Raw genomic sequence first — 20,693 nt, 5'->3', positions numbered from 1 at the left:
TCGTTTTTTCAATTAAAACAAATCTTAGTCCAGACACTTATCAAGCCACAGTTCGATTACTGCGACGTTCTATTAAGTAATCTCAGCTAAGACCTGACCCAAAAATTACAGCGTGTCTATAATGCCTGTGTTCGGTTTCTATGTAATATCTGTCTCTACGATCATATCTCACTGTCTTTCAGTGAATTGTCTTGGCTCCGACTGGCTGACAGACGCAGTTTGCATTGCCTTTCTCTTCTCTATCAGATTTTACACACATCAACCCCCGAATGCCTTGCATCACGATTTCATAATCTATCCACACATCATAATCTGTATACCCGGTCACAACACGACACTATTGTCAATCCCTTTTCACAGAACTTCCGTGTATTCTTCGTCTTTTACAATAGACACTATCCATTCTTGGAATTCATTACCTACAGATGTTAGGGGCTGCACGACCTTAAAAGCTTTCAAGTCTAAAGTGAAACATCTTATTTCAGAACCCACAGAGTCCCAGGATATATATTAAAATTCACAATTGTAACTACTGTAGTTTATAAAGTAATCACGTAATTTAATTTGTCATCTAGTTCAAGTAAATATTTAAATTCGATAATCCTCTAGCTTATGCATATTTTTCTGTTTCGTATATCATGTATCTCACTATTTTAGAACTCTTACGACAATCATTAGCCAGTCAAGTGGATTTAGCCAATCCCAACGAGCAAGAAACACGTCCTCTTCCTTTTCTTGCCCATCTACCTACATTCTAAACGTCGTGGAAATCGCTTCTTCACCAGCAATAGAAAAATACCAAACGAACCCTTTATACATTTATCTGGTGTATTGTTCAAAATGAAAGGGAATTCCTGTTCAAGTTTCACGCCGAGTTTTGCGAGTAGCATAGTTATTCCTTTCTACATATAATCCTAGATAATATATACCCAGATTGCTCGGCGTTATAAGCTTTGACGGTAACAACTTTTGTCAGGTTTACTATGCTGCCATCTAGTTGTTACATAAGGAGTCACGTCATAACTCCCATTTGAATTGAATTAGCGACTGTACTGTCATCTCGTGTTCGTTTACGGCGGACGGGTGGCGATCCTGGCGGTTGTTCTCTTCAAAATGCAACCGATTTTAACATAGGATGAGCAATCTGTATGTTATCTGGGATATTACTAACACATCACACAGGCAACTAAAAGAAGAGCGTCAGCATTTCTTTTCCCCCCGCTGCTGGTTTGGTTTCTGTTCATCTGAGTTCTCTGGTACAGTCGCCACTAATCGACATCCTGAAACTCATTTACTAATAATGTACCAGCCGGAAGTTGGACAGTTTCAACTATATCCGTAAAACTATTCGAAAGAACATTAGGCACAGAAACCAGGAGAGATACAAAAATTAAATTTAAAAAAATACGGCTGGGACAAGTAGCCTATGACAGTGAATTATACGCTACAATAGAGGGAGAATCTAGACTTCAAGAGATGAGTGTTTTAAGATGGATAAGTTATTAAGAATTACAAGACAGGACAGAATGAAAAATGAAGATATAAGATCCTAATTGAACATATGAAAAGACCGTGGGCTATAGAAATAATAGCGGATCCACTTACAAAGAATGGTAAAGAAATACTAGGCCTACCAAGGAAAATACTTTCATAACAGCGGGAAGAACAAGCGATGTCGACAGACCAAGAAAGATATGAATAGAATAAACTTTATAGGAGCCGCAACGGACCAGAAATGATTTCCAGAAGATAAAGAGCAACAGAACAGAAATAAAATATATTAAAAAAAAATGAATAAATATGAACGAAATGAAAACGGACATTCAGAGTGCAGGCGGGGAAAAAAAAAAATACTCATCGAAACGGATCTTCCTTTGGTGCGGAGGAAGAACCCGAATTCTAGCACTACAGCCACTAGTGGACTTATTGTGTCTTATCACCCCTACAGTTGGAATGATTTTTTAAGTCCGAACGGTCGCGATCTTGTAGATACTAAACCCCATTTCAGTTTGGTTGAGGGGCTTTCCCCTCTATTCACACACTATACCGTCAATGAATGGGAAGGTGCTACAGTCCGTCGTAAAAACATTCGATTGACTTACAACACAAAGTGACAAAATCTGTATTTCGAAAGTCTATACCAAGAAATTTATTCCATTTTTATTGCTGTCTATATCAATAATTTGCATATTAAAAATATTTAATGAGTTCATTATACGACAGTTACTTGTAACGTAAGAACAAATATATACTAAAACAAGAGTACAACTGACATATTAAATTTAAGTATTGCGCTTTTAATAAGCATAGGTCTACTGAACAAGTAATAATGCGTTTCTACATTCAGCTACACAAATTATAGTATTATGCAGTAAATTTAAGTGCAATTATGAATAATAATATAATACAAAGTCTGTATTATGACATTCGTTAAAATAAAATTAGAGCTAGAAATATTTTGTCTAAAGTTGGCAGTTCTTGGCGAAAAAAGAATTGGTGAACTTTAGATCGTATTGCTGATTCTGTGAATTCGTCGTATTTTTCTAATAGTGGAATAGTTTTGCGAAATTTTACCGGACTCTTTAAATTATCATCATTCATCTTCACCTCTCTTCTGATGGAATAAACACTTGCTTTTCCCACTCCCGTTAGTTTCCCCGTCATCTCAGCCACCTTTTCTAAACTGGAAGTTGGATTTTCAGCACATAATGTGTAAAATAAATTCAACACACATCTCTTCTGACAACTTCGCATTGGTTTACCTTTTTTATGTTTTATAACACTGTTGGAAGCCATAATGTTCCTTAAATAATTTACAAACTACGATAAAATACGCTCCTAATCCTAAATAAAAAAACTATGTACTTATATAATAAATTAACACTAAACTATGTACACTATCTTCTATACCGGTATTTACAAAACACTACAAAGTAAACTGTAAGGAGGAAACAAATCACAAACCATCCAGGGTAAAAGTTAAATGTTTTCTCCACCGTTAGTTGGTACACTACGACATACACAAAGGGATGCTCTGCACTGTGTTGGTCCCCTTGACTTCTTAATACACACCAACATTCCTTAATTTTATTAGTAACCAGCTGAAAATATTGTAACAACGACACTAAAACATACTCTAACAAGTAATTGTCAAACATCTATAGGCCTATGGCTGTATTTTATATCCCCTTGTGTACTTTATTAAATATTTTATTTTCTTCTGTATATATCGTAGGGGGGTGCAGGTATAAAAAGTAACAGCTACTGCTCGGTCGCTGACTGTATCTGGGCAAGAGGAAGAGGAAAGGAATGTCTTCACGCCCTCTCAACTTGCATGAAATGCCGTTTAGGCTACGACTCAGCTGCGTTGTCATCAGTCGATTCAGTCGTACGTCTTAAGGTTCCGATGGAGTCCCACTAGAATGTTCTTCCGCCCCGAAAGCATATTACCTCTCTTCAGACTGATGCCATCTGTACACCAGTCATAATACATCATGCCGCACCGTTTCTGTGAATATTATTGAAGTTATGATAATGAATATTGAAACAGAGTTATGGTGGGATGATGAAGGGAACGGGAGAACCCCGAGAAAAACACTCAGTAACCTTGGCTATGTCCACACCATCATCGGAATTCGAATCGGGTCAGCAATCATCGTAAGCCGGTGTTCCATCAACTGAGCTACCAAGACGACGTAACGGCTATTACGAAACAAAAATTTCGATCATGTCAACACGAATAGTCACCTCAATTTTATGTGGGATGCACACATACATAGTATTACAACCTATTTTAAACGAACTGGCATTCCGTTTCGAGAAAATTTATGATAGGCATACTTTTAATTACTCAATTTTAACTTAATTATTCGAATTGCGTATTAAATATTTCAAAAATTATTTATTGATAAAGCATTTATTTCAGAAAATGAACTATATATTTTAAAATTATTAAATATAAGTCACCTACAGTTAATAACATTAGTGAAATGACTTGCAGATATTAAATAAAATTCGTCCAACCATTCAGAAACGTATACATTCAATGGAGGAAATACTGAGAGATTAATAAGATCTGGAACACTCAACAAGGCATCAGAAATTATCAGTGCTTTCTTTCCTATTAATTATATTATACTTTCACTTCAAGCGTAACATCAAAAAGTTGTAAGAATATTAATTAATTCAAGCAATTTGCTATATTTACATATTTACATGAACCATTCACTAATTAAAAGTAAAAGTACTTTATTCTTAGGTTCTGAAATGTAACTTAACGGTCTAAATTTAATGCTTAAGAACAACACTGGAATAAAAGAAAACTGATAATTTCACACACGATGGGTACCAAGAGCTTTTTTTAGTAGGTTATTTTACGACGCTTTATCAACATCTTAGGTTATTTAGCGTCTGAATGAGATGAAGGTGATAATGCCGGTGAAATGAGTCCGGGGTCCAGCACCGAAAGTTACCCAGCATTTGCTCATATTGGCTTGAGGGAAAACCCCGAAAAAAAAAAAAAACAGTACCAAGAGTTCTAATTGAAATTATATTAAGAAATAAAATTATTCTAAAATTTTGTAACATCTGATGAAGTATCATCATCATCATCATCGTCATTTAGTACAATATGATATTTTATTACTCAGTCAATGACAAATCAATGTAAAATAATGACTTATTTTTTATAGTCATTAAGTTTATATACATGAATTACAAAATTGCGAACGTTTTCGCCTATTCAGGCATCCTCAGGCAGAGTTACACAATATCTCAATGTCACATACGTAGCTATTGGTGGTGAGTACTATTTGAATTAATGATGTACAAGCCATCTCCATTAATAAAATGTAATATTACAGGTAGTAAACTTAACAATGTTAAAATGTTAAAACCATTTAGTAATTAAACTTCATAATATGTGGAACTCTTGTTCGGTCCAATGAGTGGTGAATATGTCGATTTAAAATGTGACAACTGCATAGTTAGCAACTGTATGGATTACTATAACATCCTGTGTTTAATGTAAATTATGTAGTGGTGAGACGACCTGCTGCTATTAGGACTGTAACAGTTACAGGTAATCGGAGAAGAGTTGATGAATATCAATAGAATAGAGAGATCAGGTTGCCTATGAGATGGGAATACGAGACAAATCCAAGAAAACCCCGACAACGATCTTGCCCGCCATAAGTGTCACTATGAACTTTTCAATAAAAATCCCTATCTGATCGGGACTCGAGCCCGAACCGCCTGCGTGATGGGCTAGATCAGTGGTCGGCAAACATTATGTCATACAAAATGCAGCTCCCAATAAACAGCAAAGGGGAAGGTAGGAGGAAGAGAATACACAAACTGTTTAATGTTGAATGAAAAAGTGATGGCTAAGAAGAGGGAGATCATGTCTCACCCTCCACCATGCTCTTGTATTAAGAGGATGACTCGCGAGTCAAATGCCGACCACTGGTCTAGATATTCCAGCCATGACAGACACCGAAAGTTAGGAAAAAAAGGAGAGGTTTTAGACTGTTGCATAGTGATATAACTAATATTCTTTCTAAAAAAAAAAAAAAAAAAAAAAAAATTTTATCGAATGTAAGAATAAATATGTCCCGCGCCGTGGCGTCGCGGTCTAAGGCATCCCGCCTAGGACTCGCGTTACGGAATGCGCGCTGGTTCGAGTCCTCATGGGGAAGAAATTTTCTCATGAAATTTCAGCCAGTGTATGGGACCGGTGCCCACCCAGCATCGTGATGCACTTGGGGAGCTACGATAGGTAGCGAAATCCGGTTGCGAATACCAGCTATAACGGCTGGGGGGATCATCGTGCTAACCACACGATATCTCCATTCTGGTTGGATGATCGTCCACCTCTTCTTCGGCATGTGGGCGTGAGGCCAGCAGCCGGCTGGTCGGTCTAGGCCCTTCACGGGCTGTAGAGCCACGGATTATTATTATTAAGAATAAATATAGTATCTGGAAATGATTTTGGGCAAATATCAATTTGTGTTGTTTTTTTTTTTTCAAGTAAAGCCCATTAATTTCGAATTAAAACGATTTAGGCCCATGTTTCAAGTACATAATTCTTCGTTGAAATGACTCGCAGCTGCAAATATGAACGAAATCAGACCAACAATTCAGCCTATTTCCGTCAAAATCTCGAAATCGATTTCTTGCAACATCACAATATTTTATCGTTATACTTCGTGTATTGGGTATTACTCGACTAAGGTTAGTGGAGTCCTGTAGCCCGGAGCCGTGGCGCTACTGCTCATGCGTTCGTAATACCGCATCGCGATAGTTCACATTACGCCCGCGGCTCCACTCGCCTCGGTCGAGTAATAATAGCACAAGTTATATTGTCAAACCACCACCATTCCTCGTATCTATCGACCAACGCAAACTTGGAGCGTGAAAGTAGATTTCTTACCATTTTAGATTGTGCTGTTGTTATTCTCAAAATAAACATTCGGCGAATCGATAGTACAAACAACATTAATATGGATTTGCACAACACGGATTTGTCCCTGATGTTTTCTACTATATTCCGTTCGCAACACATCTACACTGGACACAGAATACAGCTGAGCTGTATGCAGCATATTAGTGCAGTTCGTGATTTGTCGTCGCACCTTCATGCATTTGTCATCCACTAGATGGCTATCGACACGAGAGCAGGGCCGGCAATACATGCAAACGAAATTATACTAAATGTGAGAAATGTTACTACAGGTGTGTAATATTATGTAACAGGTTAGGTTAGATTAGGTATGTATTATGTCACAGGTTGGTTAGGTTAGGTTTGATTAGGTGTGTAGTATTATGAAATAGGTTAGGCTAGGTTAGGTTTGATTAGGTGTGTAGTAATTATTACTACAGTATGTTGGAGACACAGAAACCCACTGTTACATTAAAGAAATATGGCTGTATTCTTCATTCACTCGCGACGATTTTTTATTGGGTTATTTTACGACGATGTATCAACATCTAGGACTCGCGACGATTTTCGTATATAAATAAGGTACGTATTTCGGGACGAGTTGGATGGGTTACCGCTGTCCCAGCGATCACATCAATTTCTACTAATCAATAGTATAAATCCAAGGTATTTTGAAGATATTTTATAAAGTTCCAATAGTGGTTGAGACATAAGTAATATTCACCAAAAATAAATAGTTTTCTATTATAATTATTGACCAGCGAGTATATTAATCAAAAACTTATTTAGACAAAAATATTCTAGAATTTAAGGATATTTATGAAGAAATTCTGCTAACTTCTTGCAAAACTGGTGCTCAACAGGGCTCTCCGTGGTCCTTCACTTAACAGTTAGACACAAGCATATACATTCTGTATTTTAATTACACTGTATCAATTGGCACGTCATCGAACGTCGGTGACGAGTTGATACCGATGATTCAGCATGAGATTACCTCACATTCGCCTTACAGTTGAGCAAAAATTCTGAGAAACTTAATCAGATAATCACTAATCAGTCCAAGCGGGATTCGAACCGACTCCGAAAGTAGCTCCAGATCACGAGAAAAGCTCGCTGGGACTGTGCTAAGCCGGTTGCTCACTCTGTCTTCGACCTTACATAAGGAATTCCTTTTTTGGTAGATATTTTAGATCTGTTAGGGAATTCCTCGCAAGTGTTCATAGAGTATATAACATAAGTTCATAACAGAAATTAATCCAGTTAAGACAGTGATGTCAAAGCAGGCGCATTTTTCTGACCTTGACATCGTGCGCGGGCATCAAGCGCTAGGTATGGAAGGAGGAAGAATTATGTATATGATTAAGCTGCCTGTTGGTTTAAGAAGACAGTGCTGTATAAACTTCAAACGGAACGTGAAATTTTATGTCGTTACTTTATATGGCTTCTTTTTGTTTGATATTATCTATATTGTTTGTAAAACAAAAGTATTTACACCAATTTCCTAATATTGCAGTTGTGTTTCAAAAGTTAATAACATAATAAAGAGTTAAGAAGGAATATTCACATAAATTCCATAATAGTTCAACTACACTGTACTAAGTGAAAGAAACACATAATTTATAAAGAAAGTGTTATTCCAAGGAAAGAGATTGAGTATGACATGGTAAGTTGGAATTGATATTGATGGTATCTTTAGCTTTATAAAATAATCAATAAAACAATATTACAGTACAAGGTATATGTTTTAACTGTAACTAATATTACATAACAAAACTCTTATCGCATTATGCTTTTAAGGTGATATTGGTGCGCAACTTCCTATCACCAGAATATTAAAATTATTTTCTCGAAATCTGCTGAAGCAATAGAGCTGACTTTTTACAACACATAGGCACATATATTTTGCATAAATGTTGTAACAGTAGTTAGTTGCTTTCTTAATTTATTTCTTTGCAAACATTTTTCATGCCAATATTTTCAAAATTTCTAATGCACTATCTTCAGTAATACGTATTTACGATATATTAGAATTACGAAAACATTGTTTCAGTACCTGTACGGCTACTAAACCAACATATCTGATAATTTCACTTTTCTGTAAAAAAAATGTAGAGAAAATATTCCTTTTGAATAAAAAAGCAAAGCTGTGAAAAATGAGCGTTAAAATTAAAACTTACATTCTTATAATGCATTTATACTTCTCAGATAAATAAAAAAATTAACATGGATACAGTTTTAATAAGTTCTCTTCCTTTTATAATATATTAAATCTGTGCTGGTCATCCCTGTATATAGCTCGACCAAGCGGCATCTACTACCTCTTTCGTCTGTCTCTTTCCTTTTCGCTGTAAAGCGCTCATGCTCTCCTGAGCTCTAAAGCGCGCGCTTACGCCTATGGGCATCATTTGATATGACTGAGTTAAGATATGACTTTAAAATGTGGTTCCTGAAGTATTAGTATTGGCTCCTGACTGGCTTTTCGAAGGTCGGACTTGGAATAATCTATGAATTACACTACACGTACCATTGTGCGCCCTATAAGGCTATGAAATTATCGTCCGACAGACTGCCTGGGTCTGTACTGACAGGCGGATCATTCTACCTCAGTTCTGACAGGGTCAGGTCCCATCTACAGACAGTACCTGATTAACCACAGGACCTGGGTCCTCAAGCCTTAAGTCCTAGATTACTATCAGAGACTATTACCACCAAGACTTCACCCCAGCTTACTATTTACTCGTACTATTGCAGATGATAGATGACATGAGGAATTGGAGTGTTGAAAGAATAAGAGAAAAATCGGAGTAACACGAGTCAAACCCTATGCAACATCTGCTTTGGTAACAAATTCCATCACGACCAAGTCGGGTATCGAACAGGATTGCCTGGATGGAAGACCAGCACGCTGAGTAGAGGTAAAGTATTAGTAGAACGGAACATGTTAAGCTATTTCCCAAACCAGTTTTTCGTGTCTTACAGTTTGGATTGGCAGCTAGATTTTTGTAGGTCACTTTTCCTTCGTAGCATTTAACCGTGTCCAAAACTTCGAGGGGAGATTCGAGTTGACGTTGTGGAAGGTCTTCTTGTGAGTTACAATGAACAAATAAAAAATCTATGAATATAAATGTAAAAGTTGGAAATATTAGTGTTGTGGTAATAACGAAGTTTTTCGGCACTTTCAAAGCATTTTAACCTCAACACATCCAGTTAGAAGAAGGCGCTGTGCAACGTATCGCATCGAACTGCGCTCTGTGACCCTCAGCCACTGGGACAACGACCAGTTATATTCAACTAGCTGGAATTTGTTTTTACTCTTGAACATTCGCTGAATATTATACAATCAAAAACAGCTCACAGTGTGAACTTTATGAACGAGTGTCATACTTTCATCAGCCATTTGACCCATGCAGTCCTTATTCGTGCGTGTTAGAAACAAACATTGCCTCTTCGCAAGTAGTGAGAGTCCCCGGTCATGTGGTCGACATGGTGCTGAGTCACCATCAACATGGTACAAACAAAATGAAGGAAAATACTGCTAATCGTTTTAGAATGGACATATACGAGTAGTTCCCTGTCGGAAATCGGACCCAGGCTCACAAGATTTATACCTAGAAACGCTACCTTCTATTATTTTATCCCTGTGACAAATTAATTTACTAATAATATCAAATATTAGTACCTGCTATCTTCTGTGTACATAAAGAAGATCCGCGATCCTCGCACTCATCACTACACTATATTTTGATACTTATATTCACGTACATTATCACTAGTTTCACGCTTTTACTTCATCTCTAACTTTGGCACTCCATTTCGATATTTTTTAAGAAAGATTCTGACACACTCCACAAACTGCAGCGTTTTGCAGACTCACAAGTTCACAACATGCAAAGGTTTACTGTAACACTCACGTTGTGGCCCCCGAGCGGCGCGCTCTGCGATGTCTTCGTGGCCGCGTGGACATGCTTGCCTCTTAGCGGCCGTGCTGCAACTGTAACGGTTACCACAGCAGCAAGCAGCGACTGTCCCACCCCCTCCCACCCACAACCATACCAGCAGTGGCGGCGCTCAAGGGAAAGACCGAGCGAAGCAAATGAGGAATAAATCATTAGAAACAAGAATGGAAATTAACATGAAGCAAACAAGGAGGGAATCCATTAGCATCATCATCATCATCATCATCATCATCATCATCATCATCATCATTACTATCTCAACCGTTATCATCAGCAAAATGAGCGTCATAAGATAAACACATAGGTTCTAACAAGTTTTATAGCCACCGGAGTAGCTCAGGCGGTAGCAATTTTGTCTGCTTATCCGAAGTTGCACCCGGGCGTGGGTTGAATTCCCGCTTGGGCTGATTGCCTAGTTGGGTTATTTTTCCGAGGTTTTCCCCAACCGTAAGACGAATGTCAGGTAATTTATGGCGAATCTTCGGCCTCATCTCGCCAATTACCATCTCGCTATCATCAATTCCATCGCTATCAAATAACCGAATAGTTGATACAGCGTCGTTAAATAATCAAGTGAAAAATACTTTTATGCGTTCCACAAGAATCCTTTTCCTTTTTCATATTACTTTCTTGAAAAGGTATAGGACTACGTAAATTAAATTAATTATTTTAATCGGTTATTTAACGACGCTGTATCAACTGTGAGGTTATTTAGCGTGAATGAAATTGATGACAGCGAGATGAGGCCAAGGATTCGCCATGGAATTAATTTTTACTCGCCTTAAATTTGGCGAAAATCTCGGAAAAATTCAACCATGTAATCAACCCAAGCGGGATTCGAACACACGCCCGAGCGTAGCTTCGCACCAGTAGATAAACGCGCTACCGCCCAAGCCACGCCAGTAGCTTTAAATAATTTATTTATTACACACCAAAAATAAGAGGCTAAACTTTCGTTTTATGAGTAGTACATAAAAGACATTCTTTATAATCCCAAAAACGTAAGATATCTGATTTAATTTAAAGATTATACGCTATAAAAACTATTTACATAAAATAACTGTAAGTACTTATACTTTTTTTTAATATTTGTCTATTTATGAACATGGACACTTAAAATATACGTGAATGTTAATAGCTATTTACGATATAATTGTTAGAAATAGGATTTTATTTTGTGAGTAGGGATGTTTGCGAAACGAGAACAAGCGAAGCAACACAACGAACAAAATAAAATCGTTTTAACATGTGCGCCATGCATTACTTTTTAGAGTTTTTAGACAGTCGATCATCTGTACTGGCATATAGACAATATACTATTCCTCCGACATTTCCACTGCTGTAGATATCCTCCCATTTAAAGTTGAACCTTTACCAGTTACAGCTCAGTGCAGTGGTAGAGCATTTAACTACAGATCGAGAGGTCCCCGGTTTAAACCCGAGTGCCCCTAATTTGATTTATAATTAATTGCATTTAATTCTCAACTATTTCGTATATACAGTAGTTATCAACAAATTAGTTGCTGAAGAAATTTATCTAATTTGTGTATGTTTCTTAACCAAAACAGCCACTTTTAAACGTAGACTTGTCATTATTTGAACCGATTTATTGATCGTTTGCGATAACATCTGGTGGGAAACAATTCAAAATCGGCGCAAACAGTTGAAAGTCAGTGTTAAAAACACTTTTCGCACTAGTGTTAAAAGTAGGCCTACTTTATCAGACACTGGATCTTTACATGTTATCAAACTAGGACTCGGGACACACAGGTTTATTTTCCTCCGCATATAGCCATAGTAAGAATTTTATCGCCCTCGACTGGATCTGAACCTGTAACATTGAAGACGTCTAAAGAATTATAGTTTGTAACACAACATTTCAGCAAATGCAGCATGCAATAGGGGGAGGATACCCAAACTGTTTAACATTGAACAAGTGATGGTTAAGGGGAGGGAGATAATGCCTTACCCCTCAGCGCTGCTTGTGTATTCAGGGGTTAATTGGCGAGTCAAGAAATTGGGAGTGAAATACTTTAAGTAAACACGAACTTTTGAAATCTGTAATAAGATTTTAGTTAACTTTTATGATTTAAGAATTTTGGTATAATTGTTTATTTTCTTATATTGATTAAGAATTATGTAATCCGTTGTGACATGATCTACAAATAGGATACATGGGCAGTAAGTGTGCGAATATACTGTAATATTTAATAAAATTGAAATCATACATATAATTTACAAGAACATTACATAAGATTATTCAACGGTAACTTGTGAACCGAGGTTCCCTGTTAATTTCTTTAATAATAAAACATTATAGGCTATAATATTATGTTTTCAATTGACAACGTATTTCGAGAAAATATTTAGAGTTTAAATATGCCTATGTCTAACGTATTACTTTGCAAATTTAACATAGTGCAAAAAATAGAGAGGAAGATAATTTTTTGTAAAACTTTATCTTTCTCTTTGGAGGAAATTGAAAATTTACTCTCACAATCCGTGTTCAATTCCCCTTATAAATAATTTAAAAGCTGGTACGGCCATCAGAACTACATTATTTTAACACAGTCGCTCAGCTGTAATGGCTCTTACAATGGTATATTTATACGTGCGGGCGAGTGTCCGTAATGTAATGTTGTTTTACAACTCAGCTTGGAATTTTTCTATGTTAAGAAATTGTTGGTTATTTCAGAAGTAGGCATATGTACCTAAAATGGCATTATAAATATCAGTACTTCTAATCGTTATACACATTTGAAATACCAGTTTCTGTAAGTACAAAAGCGGATATCAGAAACTATTACAATAGTTATATGAACAACTTTTTCTATAAATTTGTGTAAATTTAATTAAATGCAAAATTAAAAAATTATATTTAATTGCGTACTAATTTAATTACATAAATCAACTTAAACGGTACACAATTCGTTTTGTACGTAAGCCAGAAAACGAACGTAGTTATTCTGGTGTATAATATGTATTATTAATTTATGTCTTGTAAATAATATTAAAATGAACTAGAAACAGAAGTGTCCTTAACAACATGATAAGGACGTGAATTCTGCAAAACGTGTATAATGTATATTGAAAAACTATTAATTTATGTAACAGTGATTTTCTTTTGTCTCCCTCAGATATTTGGTTCATATGACAGCATTGCTAGAAGCTTATAGCCTAAAATTAAGTGTAGCACTCAGAACAAGAGACTGCTTACTGAGTCGAACCTCTTCTATAGTAAGATGTAGAGACTGCAATTAACAAAATGAGATGAAAATAGATAAAAAGAGCACAAATAAAGGAACAAAACTCAAAAAAAGGTGAAGGAAAAAAAAACTTTAACGTAATAGTACACACAAGAATGTAACTGGAGAAAATATAAATGAAAGCAAACACAAAAAAAAAAACAGGGGAATCTTGTTCCCAAGTTACCATTGAATAACGTCATGTAGTGTAGTTGCAGGCCCATATGTATTTTTTCTGACTTTATTAAATATTAAAAGTATTTTCGAGCATGTACTCGGCACGCTTGTTTCGCGCTGACGTGGTCTTATCTGTATATGACGTCACAGCGAACTGCGTAACAGTCTTCTTCAATATAAAGAAGTGTTATTAACAAATTATACCAAAACTCGTAAGGGGAGTCTGTACAACAAATTTTTACAAAAAAAAAAAATGAAATTTTGGATTTTATCGTGTTTCGGTAGTTTAATGTGTGTAAAATGACAATACGATTTTATTTTTTATAATTGTCAGCTTTTACCCCTATCTTCAGCAAAAATATTGTAGTAAATCTTAATGCAGGAAACGTTGTCAATAAAGAATGTTTTCTTGCCAACCACTCAGTGGAATTTTAAATTTATTTAGCCGGTTGTATATATAAAAGTATGTTACATATGTCCTAATTTTTCTACATTTGCATCTTTTATCACTTCTGAGAAAAGTGCACCCAAAATTGAGGAATTTAACATTGCAAGATATGAAAATATTGACACCATTTTTCTGCACTTTCTTATTTTTGTGACATTGATACACTTTTCTCAGAAAGTATTGTACCCAGAAGGCTGAAATTAATATACGATATTAATGCGATGGTATTTTACACAGTAGGTTAAAAAAAGTTCATTTCTATCTTGAGCAAAAATAAAAAATAGGCTAATTGTTAATGCAAAAAATGTTACCAATGATTTTTTTTTTTTTTGCGAACCGCTCAGTGGAATTTTAAATTTATTTAGCCGGTTATATACATAAAAGTATTTTACATATGCCCTAATTGTCTACATTTGTATTTTTATAATTTCTGATAAACATTGCAAGATATGCAAGTACAGACTCCCCTTAAATCATAGAAGCCAGCTAAAATCTTAATACGGATTTTAAGAACTCGTGTTTACTTAAGAATTTCAGTCTCAATTACTAGGGCCTATATACAAATAAAGACAAAAGATAATTAAAAAACTGTCAAAATAAAGACACGAAAACAAAATAAGAAGAAAAACTATATGCTGCTATATTTGATTCTTATGATAACGCTGCTGTTGAGAATGATGATGATTATGATGATCATGATAACGACGAAGAAAAAGGAAATTGTGAAAAATAAAAGATAAAGAATATATAACAAAATTAACAAACAATTAAAAGGAGGAAAATTAGGCTTACTGTAAAAATAATTAGGAAGATACGTTATTTTGGTTTCATAAAAAAAGTTGAACAATAACCAAATGTATTATATAATACAGTATGATTCCCACAGAAAGCATAACAAGGAGACTTGTGTTTATGAAATAGGACGTCTACAAGTTCAACTAAAAAAAACAGGCCTTTATTGATCTATCGAAAGCTATAAATTTATTATACGAAATGTATAATATTCTCAAACTTCAAAGTCAATCTTTCTCCACACTATGTTGTGATAGGAAACATTCACATTCTCACATGCGGTACCTCTACCTCCCTGCTAGGTTTGGCTTTGCTTGGCTTATGAGGGCTGGATCAGGGACGGGTCTACATACTTATGCTGACAGTGGCTTGTTGTGCTCCCTATATGAGACGATTTTTCCAAGTTCGACAGGTATCCATTGGGTGGTATTCGTAAATCCTACTCTAACAGTCGGACCATCCTCCCAGCACTGCAGGGCAAGATCCTACCCCCAAACTAGACTTTCAATCCCAGAATACGAAACCCTAAGCCCTTATAACTTACATCAGTATCGGAAACCCATACAATTTCCAAGACTTAACGCCAGCCTATTTTTAATTACTGCAAATGATAGCAGGAACGAAATGGAGTGAAATAGAGGAACACACATCCATTTTTTATTATTATTAATGGAGAAAAATTCGCACCGGCGCCAAGGATCGAACCCGGAACCCCCAGATCTACGCACTGGGTGCCCTAGTCACTGAGCTACGCAGAAGTTCAACCCACCGCACCGGATCGAATCTTTTTCCTTTGGTTCTTTTTTCCCCTTAGTGGCCTTATTCTATGTTCGACTTATATATTGATATATAATTTCATAAGGCAATAGTCTATTAAATCAACAGTCATTACAGTCTTTAACTAAAACATCCATTTTGTCCACCACATATTCCATAAAAACCAGGCAGAATATCAAACCGTGGCTACCTGGATGGAAGACCAGCATACTAAAGCTCAGCCACAGACCGCAGCTAGCTTAATGTAATTGGTGCTCTTTTTGAATTCCGCACGAGCCGCCACTGCGCGAGGGCCGTGACAGCTCAGCGGAATTCGCGTGCGGAACAACAATGGCAAATAAGGAGAAAACAGAGCAAGTGCTTTCACGATACCAAATCCAAAAGTTCCAGACTTCATATTCATGGTGGACAATGCAAGCCGTCTTCGAGCACTTACGTTTCCTAATAATATTATTATGCAACTGCTCATTTCTCTACCGTAATTTCATCAGTTCTTCAACATCAACTCATTATTGCAGCTAATAACTTTATATCACAGTGATAAAATAGGATGGAAGAGAAGAATGGCAATGAAGATGATAATTGTGAAGGATAGACACTACGACAATATAAGTGAAACTTCGATCTCCTCACAACCACACAGGCAGAAAAACATACTTAGATCATCGAAAATAGCCTGAAAATTTTAGCACCACTCTACAGGCACGATGTGATCCTGCGGAAGCTGTCACCCACCCAATCCTTAGCAAATACCTCCCTTTCTTATATAGCCCGATCGATGGTTTCGTCCGACATTTTAGCACACAATGATGAGATAAACAAGTAGACCCCAAATGATGTTACACGCCTTTCTTTGCTATGGTCTAGTTAAATTATTGATAGTAATAATAGCTTAGAAAAACACCCCTTTCTTCGTTGTGATCCAGGGTAAATCTATTTACCTAATAACAAAAGCTTGAACAAACCAAATCCTAACCTGTCGCTGATTCTCGGCTTTACGAAAACAGTCATCATCATCATCATCATCATCCTTCACGAATTAGGCCTCTGTAGACCTGTTTCGGCCCCATCTAGCAGTCTTCTTAAAGGTCTTCCTGGTCGACGATGTCCTCTAGGTTTATATTGCATCATAATTTTTGGGATTCTTGAATTTTCCATTCTTCTTACATGATCTAGCCAATTGAATTTTTATCTGCTGATTTTTTCTTCTACTGACTCTACTTCTAATTGTTCTAAAATTTCTTCATTCCTTTTTCGGTCTAAAAGAGTATATCCTGCTGTCCTCAAAATTTCATTTCCGTTGCTTTGATTCTGTTCATGTCTTTTTTCTTTAATGACCAAATCTCGCTTCCGTATAAAAGGGTGGGTAATGCTAGTGTATTATATATTTTTATTCTTCTAGATTTTTGTACTAATTTAGCTTTTAATGCATTGTTTATTATTCCTAGAATTTGTGTAAATTTGGTAATTTTCTTGTTCACATCTTTTTCATTTTGATAAGATATTTCACAACCCAGATAATTGAAATATTGCACTTGTTCGAGGCATTGGTTATTGTGTATTATCTTACTTCTGACTGGGTCTTGTCCTAAAAATGCCATTACTTTTGATTTTTGTGCTGAAATTTCCATCCCAAAATCTTTTAATATTTTATTTAATGTATACAATCCTCTTTGTAAATTATCCTCTGAATTGGAAATTATGACTTGATCATCGGCATAGAGTAAGGTATTTAATGTTAGAGCACTGGTTATTTTGATTCCTGATGTGTAGATTTGGTTCCATTTTAAAATAATTTCATTTATATAAATATTAAATAAAGTTGGTGATAGTGGACAACCTTGTCGAACTCCATTATTAACTAATTTTCTTTCGGATATACAATTATTTATTTTGACACTTATTTTGCTGTCTGTGTAGATTTCTATTATATTTTGCAATAGCAAATTTGGAATATTTTTTTCTTGTAATATGTCGAATAAAAGGTCTCTTCGGACTTTATCAAAAGCTTTCACAAAATCAATAAAAGCTATATGGGTTTCTAAATTAAATTCTCTTCTTTTTTCTAACAATAGTTTCATACTAAATAATGGATCTACACATGATCTTCCTTTTCTAAAGCCATTTTGACACTCCAGAAGGAAAGTTTCAGCATGTTTTTTTAATTTTTCATTTAAAATCCTACTAAATATCTTATAACATGTGTTGAGGATACTAATCCCTCTATAGTTTTCAACATTCTGTTTATCTCCTGTTTTATATATATGGGAATAATTACACTATTTTTCCATTCTTCCGGTAAAGTGGCAGTCAGATATATTCTGTTTAGAAATCTTAGTAATCTTTCTTGAAATAGATCTCCTGCATATTTATACAATTCTGAATTTAGGTTATCTTCTCCAGGTGATTTACTATTTTTCGTCTTCTGTAATGCTTCTTGTAGTTCTTCTTTGGTAATGCATTGTTCATCTGGGTTTTTTGTGTCCCAGAATTTTGAATCAAAAGTAGGATTGTTCCATAAGTTTCTGTAAAAGTCTAGGAATGTTTCTATTTTGGGGCAAGGGTTTATCTTGGCGGATTCCTTTATGTCTCTGTTCATGTATTTTAAAATTTTATATGTATTGGGTTTCATTTTATAAATGTCAGTTTCTAAAAAAGATATAAACTCTTTCCATGATTGCCTGTGTCGTTTTCTAATTTGTCTGTTAGCTATCGCCCTTTTATGTTTATAATCTATTTCATCATTAACGGATTTTGTTTGAAGGTATTTTCTGTAAGCTATATTTTTATTTTTTATGATCTCCTTAATTTCATCATCCCATGATCTTAATTTTTTCTTTTGTGTGAAAGCCTTATATTTTCCGATGCTCTCCGTGGCTGCCTGTGATAATTGAGTTTTAATATTTTCCCATTCTTTGTGAATGTCTTCATCTTCAGGTATTTCTAACATTTTTTGTTCAAATCTTTTTTGATAAAGCCAGCGTACACTGTCGTCATGGATTAATCTAATTTTGTAACGCATTAATTCTTTTTTGGGGGAATTTATCTTTGTTAAAAGTACCCATCTTGGTGTATATCTCACTTTTGCTAATACAAGGTAATGATCTGATCCAATGTCACTTCCTCTGAAGACCTTGACATCTAAAAACAATTCGGATAATTTTCTATTTGCTATAAAATAATCTATGATAGATTTTGAGCCACGTGCTGACCATGTATACATATGAATATCTTTATGGTTGTAAAATGAATTCATGATTTTCATTTCATTGTATAATACAAAATCTCTTACTTTTTCTCCATTATTGTTTATGGTAGGTTCTCCAAATTTTCCTATGGTATTTTTTATTTCAATGTTGCCTATTCTACCGTTTAAATCTCCAGCTAATAATATGTAATTATTTTTATTTACTTTATTCAAAATTTCTTGCAACTGGGCATAAAACAATTCAGCTTCTTCAACTCTTCCTTCCTCTGGAACACAAAGACTAAAGAAAGTTAGTTTGCCTCTTCCTATCTGGAGTTGTACTTCTAATATTCTTTCATTCCAATATGTATAATTGTTTATTTTGTTTTTTATTGATTTATGAATCCAAATCATTACTCCGGCCTGTGCTCTTGTCTTCTTATTAACACCATTATATATGATTATGTAGTTTTTTGTTTCAGTTGTGCCTTTTAGTTTCTTTTTTGTTTCTGTTATTGCTGCTATTTTAATCTGCTTTTTATTCAATATTTCATCTAGTTCTTCTTCTTTATGATTGATCCCTCTAACATTCCAGGTAGCGTATGTGAACATATTTTGTTTTTTCCAATTTCGTTTAACCGTTGACTTACTCTGGGTTGTCATCAAATTATCTGTCCTTATACTGCTTGTTTGAGGCTTGAAAGTAATGTAATTTTCCCTAAGATAGGTTACTAGCCTTATCGTTAGGTAGTCCAGTAGTGGGGCTGCCACTTTTAGCCTCTGGACAGGCTTGTAATACAGCATTTCCTCTGCATTTGATGAAACAGTTATACCGCTGTGACTCGGTCGCCATTTCCTCGTTGGTAGAAACAGGGTGGACCACGGGAAGGTGAGGATGGCATTTGGATAGGAGAGGCTGTATGTTTCGCGTCACTATCCCTTCTTCACAGTCTTACTTATTTTACCAGATATTGGTAGCACTGCGATACGCATTTCAGAGTTCTCTACCGGATCTAGTCACAACTGTTGACATGTAACGGACAGTTTTGTGTAAAAATGTTTCTTGAGTGGGATCGTGGAAATGTAATGTATATTGAAACATGTCACGAGTAGGCCTATATAGAATACAGTATATATATATATATATATATATATATATATATATATATATATATATTATCTTTCCACGCTCTCGGAAGTAGAGTGGAAACAGCAGTGCACTGAGCAGTTGACCACATGGGGCCCGCACTGAGCGCTCGGTTATGATCAGGCTTCGAGACTTTGGACCCGATACAATAAGTTTACTGTGCATGCACTATAGGTTGTTGACTCGCTGCAGGTTGATAGAGATGTGTTGAGGTAACAACGTTGCTATTTAGAGTAGAGTACGGTAGTATAGGGAAACACACATACGTACATTCTGAAAGTAAATATACATTACATAATGATAATGTCAGAAGAATGTGAAAAGCATTTATTCTCCTGTCTTTTATAAGCATTCCTGTTTAAATATACACAGTGTTAATGGTGGAAATAAGCATGTAGCAATTTTAATTTTTTCATTTATCCTATTGGTCGTCTTTAGGAAGTGCAGTTACAGTACCGAAATACAATGTACTACAAGATACATTCTCAGTGTCTCAAACGCAAATCTTTTTCGGTTATCTGCCAA

General features: G+C 35.5%; 1 protein-coding gene across 7 annotated transcripts in view; it reads right to left on the bottom strand.

The window, feature by feature from the left end:
• f (espin protein forked) overlaps window positions 1-20,693 on the bottom strand; it is a 415,448-nt gene that overhangs the window by 167,553 nt on the left and 227,202 nt on the right. The window contains exon 1 of one of the 7 annotated variants that reach the window (XM_069828472.1): window positions 10,351-10,450. The exons of 5 other annotated variants lie outside the window; for them this stretch is intronic. In XM_069828472.1, coding sequence (XP_069684573.1) covers window positions 10,351-10,403 — 53 coding nt within the window. In that variant the 5' untranslated portion in view covers window positions 10,404-10,450. Of the gene's footprint in view, window positions 1-10,118; window positions 10,281-10,350; window positions 10,451-20,693 lie in introns of those variants that run through there. One more of the 7 variants, XM_069828474.1, reaches the window with a different exon arrangement.

This window comes from Periplaneta americana, chromosome 6 (assembly GCF_040183065.1).
Source record: "Periplaneta americana isolate PAMFEO1 chromosome 6, P.americana_PAMFEO1_priV1, whole genome shotgun sequence".
NCBI classification, from domain to species: domain Eukaryota; kingdom Metazoa; phylum Arthropoda; class Insecta; order Blattodea; family Blattidae; genus Periplaneta; species Periplaneta americana.
This window is presented reverse-complemented; position numbering and strand designations above follow the sequence as displayed.